Genomic DNA, 7,358 nt, shown 5'->3' on the forward strand with positions numbered 1-7,358 from the left:
CCGGCGGGCATGAATGGCCGAGTTGGTCCCATTTAGGGTCCAGCTTCAGCCGCTCACCAGCAGAGTGACCGTAGCACCACTGCACCCTCTGAGTCTGTCTCCCCTCCCTGTAAAGGTGTGGGGACACCTTTTGGGTGGACCAAACAGGGGCAGGGCCGTGGGAAGTTTGCACAGAGGGCCGGGGGGCTCCTCTGGGGGGGGGGGGCAGCGGGGTCTGTGAAAGCTGCGCCGGCCTTGGCAGCTGCACCGTGGTCTGTTCTGCAAGCGAAGGGCCCCCCTGGCCAGATCCCACGCAGTCACACTCCGCCTTCCCCTCGCCTGCCCCAGGGAGCTTGGCCTTGCGGCCAGGACGCCGGCCGGGCGTGGCGCGCGTAGTGGCCGGAGCGCCCGCCGGGTCCAGCCGCCAGAGTCCAGCCTGGACTTCCCCTCCTCAAAGCGCGGCCTCCGGCAAGACCCGCGCGCAGGCGGGGCTGGAGGCCCTGCCTCCTGGGGGCCACCTGCTCAGGGCTCTGGCCAGACCAGGGGCGGTGAGGTCTCCTTCCCACCCCAAATCCGGGGGTGACTGGACGGGCCCCGACGCCCTAGGCGGGCCCGGCAGGCGAGGGACCGGCGACCGGCGGGGGCTTGGGAACGCCCCGCAGGGCGGGGCCGGGGCGGGGCCGGGACCGCCGGCCTCTGATTGGCTGTGCTGCCCTCCGCCCCGCCCCGCGCCCTATAAACGCCCCGGCGCGGCGCCGGCGTGGGGGCTGCGGCCGCTTCTCCGCGCGCGCCGTGTCCATCCTCCCCCGCGCGGGGGCGGCCCGCGGGCCCCGCAGACCGCGCGCTGCAGACCGCCGGGGGGGCGGGGGATGCCGGGCTGCCGCATCAGCGCCTGCGGCCCGGGGGCCCAGGAAGGCACGGCGGAGCCCGGGTCCCCGCCGCCGCCGCCCCGGGGGCCCCTGCCCTCCCCCGCGCCCTCCCCCGAGCCCGCGCCGCCAACTCCGACCTCGACTCCCAGCCCCGCCCAGGCCTCGCCGCCGCCCGCGGCGGCCCCGGCGCCGGCGAGCTCGGCGGAGGGGCAGGAGCTGCAGCGCTGGCGCCCGGGCGCTAGCGGGGGCGCTGGGGGCGCGGGGCCGGCGGGCGGCGCCCCGGGGCCGGCGGGGGCGGGGGCGGGGGGCCGCGCGCTGGAGCTGGCGGAGGCGCGGCGGCGGCTGCTGGAGGTGGAGGGCCGCCGGCGCCTGGTGTCGGAGCTGGAGAGCCGCGTGCTGCAGCTGCACCGCGTCTTCCTGGCGGCCGAGCTGCGCCTGGCGCACCGCGCCGAGAGCCTGGGCCGCCTGGGCGGCGGCGTGGCGCAGGCCGAGCTGTACCTGGCGGCGCACGGCTCGCGCCTCAAGAAGGGCCAGCGCCGCGGCCGCCGCGCCCGCCCGCCCGCCTTGCTCGCCTCGGCGCTCGGCCTGGGTGGCTGCGTGCCCTGGGGCGCCGGGCGCCTGCGGCGCGGCCACGGCCCGGAGCCCGACTCCCCCTTCCGCCGGAGCCCACCCCGCGGCCCCGCCTCCCCGCAGCGCTGACCTCGGCCGCGGGTCCCCGGCCGCCCCCCGGGCCGTCGCCGAGGTGCCGACCGACGGATGGCGGACGCGGATGGACCGGCTGATCGCAGGGAGACGCGCTCGGGGGCCGGGGAGCCCCGTAAAGGAGGCTGAGGTGCGGTCTTCCTGGCTGGTGCGTCCGAGGGGTGCGGAGCGGGGTGGTGCGGGGTCCCTAATCTCCCTTCCCTGGGGCCCGGAGTCTTTTGCTGGGACCCTGCTAAAGCCCATTTCCACTGCGCCCTCTCCAGACTGCCCGGGAGCGAGGGGGCAGCATCAAGTCCCCATTATAAAGTTGGACAAATTGAGGGTGTTTAGATCCCAGGAGGTCCAGCGGCAAACTCTGGCCAGTGGAGCCTGCGGTGCTGACTCAGCAGCTCCCCACCCGCTTGCTGCTTTTCGGGGTGGGGGGGTGTGGGGCTGTAAGACGATGCTTGCCCTTGAGGCGCTGCTGCCTGCCGCCAGGCTCCATACCTGCTGCGGATGGAATGCGGGTGCAGGATGGGTGGCTGCTGGCACAGTAAGTGCCACTGGATTCTTCGGAGATCCCTTTCCCCATTTAGGGAGGTGGAATCTCGGAGAGGTTGAGGATTTGTTCCAGTTTGGTCCCTCCTAGGGCATAGATCTTTCTCGTGAACGCAGGCAGCTTTGCTAGTTCAGCCTGATTCAGATAAGCAGGGGGGGGGGGGGGTTTGGCGGCTGTCAGGCCTTACCGGCTCTCCTAGGGCCAGCCCCTCCCAACCTCTGAGATGGCCCTGCCAGGGATGGAGCCAGGTGACATCCTTTAACAGGCCCCAAGGGGCAGGTATGTAATCGACTTCTAGAGAGGGGGGCCTTAAAGGGCCAGATCTGAAATGAGATCTGCTGGCTGGGTTCACTGCAGCCTCACTGGCAGTCTGGGAAGGTGGGGGGTGCTTCACCTCCAGGGAGCACTTTGCTGAGGTTGACAGAGCAAGAGTCCTTCTTTCTCTATAAGTCACAGAAGGTTGTTTTACTCTCTTAAGTCACACCTAGAAACAGCCACTGCTTTTGCTGGTGAGTTCTAGTCCTTAGTTCGGAGTGGCAAGGTCACATGCCATTGAGGGACAGAACTAGGCCTCTGGCCTATGTGTGTGCCAGGACACCGTGTGTCCTTCCCTGCCCAAGGCAGGGGCTAGAGAGGGTGTCCGTCCATCTGCTGTGTGCCCTAGAACAACTCTGTCCCCTCCGTGGGCCAGCGGCCTCAGTCCCTCTCCAGGGTGGGCTTGGGGTGGGGAGAAGGGGGTGAGAATGGCAGTCATGGGAATCTGGTTTAATCCTACAATCCTGCTCTACCCTGAAAGGCAGAGCCAGGGGCTTTCCCCTGAGCCGCGTCCCACCGCCTTTCCTCTCCCTCTGGGCCAAGATTTGGGACTGGCTGCTCAGTGAACACCTGGCCTTCCTCAACCCATTCTTTGCTGGGAAAGAGAAGTCCAGGAGGACATCTCAGACTGAGAGAACACGGGCACCGGAGGAGCAGTGGAGACCCCTGGCATCCTCTAGCCTTCCCAGGGAGGGAGAGGCTGCTGAAGCCACTTGGGTCATTTGCCGTCTAGAGGCCCAGAGAGGACAAGGGCTTCCTGGAGGTGCAGTGAGGCGCTCTGGCTGCAGCGCTGGACAGCTGCCAGGGCTGTTTGTTTTCTGGGTTGCACAGGGGAAGCGCACTTGGTCCAGAGAAGCTTTTAGCTAATGGTGTAAAGTGCTTCCTGCCATCGCAGCCTTGCCTTTCTCTGGGATTTATTGGTAATCAGCTCTGTCCTGGTTTGGAGGGGCGTGGTAGGGACTTAGAGATGGCTTTTGCTGGAGACGGTGCTGTGTGCATCTATGTTGGGGGGAATGGAGATGGTCCTGATGTCCTCGGTGGGCAGGTCTGTCCCCTCCCTCCACTTCCAGATGTCCCACTGCTTCTCACCAAGGCCTTAGGCCAGGCCACGCAACACTTGGTGACTTGAACCCCAGTCCCTGGCTCAAGTTCTGCCCACTTCTGTCAGCCCAGTAGTGAAAGCCCCCTCCCCAGACCTGCCTGGCCCACCCCAGGCCCTCTCCAGGACGCTGCATTTGCTCCAGTTAGCCAGCATTGCTGACTGCAGTCCTGGGGCTCAATAACATCCCTGAGCAGAGGGTTTCTGCTTTTGAGGGCTGTATCTTGCAGCCCTTCTCCGGGCAGTCTCCCCTGGCGGTCACCAACACAGGGGACCCTCTGGGGAGGACTGTTTAAGACAAATAACTAGCACCTGGGAAAGAGACACACTTGCTTGATGGACCCATCCCGAGGAACTGGGCAGAGTATAGGGGATCTCGAGAACATGGGTGGTCAGTAGTGAATTTGGGGCCTCAGAAATGGAAAATGAGAGGATCTGAGACTTGGGAGGCGAGTTGGGGTTTCTAGTCAGGGGCTTGTGGGAGCTCCCCTGTGCCTCTCTGGCTGGTCCCGGCCTTGGGAGGGCTTCTCTGAGTGCTGCCACCAGAGGGCGGTGTGGGGCCATGTCCTGGGTTTGGGGGCGTGGCCTGGAGCTGGTTCAGTTCCCTAGTGTCCCTGGCCCCAACCAGCCTCTTGCACGGTGGGGTGCAGGGTGGCATAGGCTTCCTGGACCTTGAGCTTTACGGGTCCAGCGGTAGTGGTCACTTAGAGGAATGCAGAGAGACCCTTTGGTTGGGGAGGGCCCTGAATCTCTGGGAAAAGGTCCATCAGGAAAGACATTCCTGGAAAGTGGTTGCTTCTGTTATCTTCAGTTCATGCCTCACAGATTTCTAACAGTGATAATTTAACAGAACGCCCTGTCCTGGGAACCAAGGTGGCCTGATGGTGAGATGCTGCAGGCCTGCGGCGAACGGTCTGTACAGGCCCACCTCCCAGAGGAAAACCCGCTACCCTGGCTTCTGGTAGCTGAAGGAGGGGCTCCTGGCTTTGTAGTCAGGGCAGGGGAATAGGTGTTTGAGAAAGCTGTGAGATCCCCAGCCTATATATCTTTTTTGAGCATTTATGCATACAAGAACTGGGGTGTGGGCCAGAGGTGCCGGGGGTGAGAGGATTCACCAGAGACAGAGTGGGGAACAGAACAAGCAGATCCACTGAAATCCACTGCTGAGGGAAGCAGCAGGTGAGTCAGGAGAGGCCTGCTGCACCATCCCTGGCAGGGGGAGCAAACCTGTGCCACAGTGGCTGGCAATAGCCCTGGGACTTAACCCCTGCGCCACCAGGGTGGCCCTCCCCAACCTATTTCTTTTTTTTTTTTTTTTTAATGAACTTTATCTATTTTTTAAATTTATTTATTTATTTATACAAGCACTGGGTACAGTCAAAGCGCGGGAGGATGAGAGAATTCACCAGAGCCAGAGCGGGAAGCAGAACAGGCAGAAGGACGGAAGTACACTGCTGAGGGGAGCAGTGGGTGGCAGGAGAGGTCTGCGCACCATGTGGGACCCTCACCTGGCGGTTGGGTTATCGAACCAGCGCTGCAGAGGCTGCGGGCAGCTTCGCAGACCAGCATTCAACCACTGTGCCACCGGGGAGGCCCCCCAACCTATTTCTTATACACCCTGACCAGGAGTGATAGGGGGAGAGAATCAGTGGCTCTGGAATAATATACGAGCCACCTTCTCTATACCAGGCACTGGACTAAATAAACACTTTACATCCATAATCTGTTTCAGTGCTCCCAGCTGCTCTGCACAGCCAGCGTTAGTATCCCCATGCCCAGGGATGAGGAAAGCGAGGGTCAGGGAGGGCAGGGATCCTGCCCAAGGACATAGAACCAGCCAGAGGGGATCTCGTAGACTTTAGACTATGTATGTAGCTTTTCATTCATTGGGCTAATGAGGCTCCATTTGCTGGTATTTCTGGGCTCTCATCTTTAAGTCTAGGTACAGTGACTCCTGGTTGGTTGTTAGTTCTGGGGAGGGATGTAATGAGATGCTGGAGGGATAGCACCCCAAAATGTCGGCACAACCCCAGGGGCTGGCTCCCCATCTGGGTTGTCTGGGCTCTTGGGGATGAGTCAGGCTGAGTCAGCACACCTGGCCTTGTAAGGGCAGTCCAAGGCGGCTTCGGGCCTGGGCTTGCTCTAAAGGGCTGCCTCCCCTCCCTGCACCCCTGAGCTGGCCTGCTTGGGGTGGCGGAGGAGGAGGGTGGCAGGCTCTGTCATGGGGCAGCAAGTGTCCCAGGTTTGGAGACTCCTGGGACTCAGTTCTGGCCTGGACTTCTTAGCCGAGAGAGGGGGGCAAATGGCTTCCTTTCTCTGAGCCAATTCTTCTTGTATTAAGGGAGCTAGGCGGGAGGTAACTTCCGAATAGTAAATGTGAAGTCACACTAAGTACCGAGCACATAGTGCAGACTTCTCATGTTTCCGGGAGGGACTGCTGGGACAGAGCCCCCAGCGAGGGGCCTTCCCTTCTCCTCCAAAGCATCACCATATCAGGAGTCCCAGAACCCGTCCCTCTTCTCCTCCCGCCCTAGGCCCTGGGGCGCCCCATAAGGAGAGAGGTGGAGGAGGGGACTGGCCTTTCATCCCAGGAACATTCCATTCCAGCTGCTCAGACCAGTGGGGATCCCAGCCAAGCACCGAGGCCCCAGGGAACCTCTGGCTCCCCCCAGAGCCCCCACCCCCTCCAAGGCCCCTCTTAAGGAGGGAGATATTGAAGAGTTGGGTGGGGCTGGGCGGCTGCGGGAAGGAGGTGATTAAAGCTCTTGAAATGATCCTTTCCAGCTTCTCCTCTGCGGCTTCTCGAGCCTCTACCCGGACCTGCGCTCCTGGATTCTTCCCTGGGTTCCCCTTTCAGGAAGATTTCTGCAGTCGCCCCTGCACCACCTCGGCGCTCTCCTCACTTCCCAGGAGCCCCTGGCTTTACAGGGGCAGGGGCCTGGATTCTGGGGGAGCTGCCTGTACTATGAATTTCTTCCTATGTGTCACATTGGACTTTGGCTCTCAAGTGCGGTGTCACAGCAGGTTCTGAGACGGTCAGATCATCTAGGGGTGCAGCCTACTTTGCCGACGTGAAAACAAAGGATTTCTTCTAAAAATGTAGCCATCGTTCTTACACGATCACAGCATCATCAGGCGCCCCCATTTGGTAGCCGGATCCCCTCAGTCTGACAGCGCTGGGAGTCCTCTTTGAGGGGAAAACCCTGGTCTGAGAAATCCCTCGTGTCCCTCGCGCGCTGTCCTTGCCGTCTGCGTGGGAGCGCGCCTGTGGCCTCTCCGGAAGATGACCAGCTTTTGGGGGGACCCCTTTCTTGAGAAGAGGTGGTGGCAACATAGTCTAAGCTAAGTTTTCAATGAAAAAATGATGCACATTTATTCATCTATCCTGACGCTAGAGGGAAGGGGGCACATTTACTCACGCAGCCCAGAACTTGTAGAATTCCGCAAAACGAACGTGCACTGAGTCAGTCCCCGGATTGTACATTCAGGAGGAATAAATTTCAGCAACGTGAGATACTTGCGTGCGGCTCTGAGGTTTACTTTGCAGGTGTCCTCGCTGCCCTTCCTTGGTGTCTGTCAGACTCTTAAGTTGCCAGTTCCTTGAGCAGTTTTCTTTGGCACTGCGGGCCTGTTGACCGATTTTCAGGCTGATTTCTCCCTTCACCTGGTTCCAAGCCCACCCTCTCCAGGAAGTCCTCCTGATTCAGGATGTGATGAGGAAGCTAGGGGATGGGATTGGATGACACCCCCAAGGAGGTGGTGAACTTGTTATGACAACTGATCCCTGGAGGAAGGTTGGGGACTACGCCGACACTGTCCACCGTGTGCAGGGGCCTGTTTGTCAGTCCGGGCCCTG

General features: G+C 61.6%; 1 protein-coding gene across 1 annotated transcript; it reads left to right on the forward strand.

Moving 5' to 3' along the window:
• Window positions 1-848: 848 nt before the first annotated feature.
• On the forward strand, window positions 849-1,574 carry TRNP1 (TMF1 regulated nuclear protein 1; the record flags this gene model as incomplete). The annotated part of the gene is made up of 1 exon (XM_084242730.1): window positions 849-1,574. The coding sequence occupies one exon, from the start codon at window positions 849-851 to the stop codon at window positions 1,545-1,547; it is 699 nt and encodes a 232-aa protein (XP_084098856.1). The 3' UTR covers window positions 1,548-1,574.
• Between the last annotated feature and the right edge of the window lie 5,784 nt (window positions 1,575-7,358).

The sequence above is a fragment of the Talpa europaea genome, assembly GCF_964194135.1.
Source record: "Talpa europaea genome assembly, chromosome: 9".
NCBI classification, from domain to species: domain Eukaryota; kingdom Metazoa; phylum Chordata; class Mammalia; order Eulipotyphla; family Talpidae; genus Talpa; species Talpa europaea.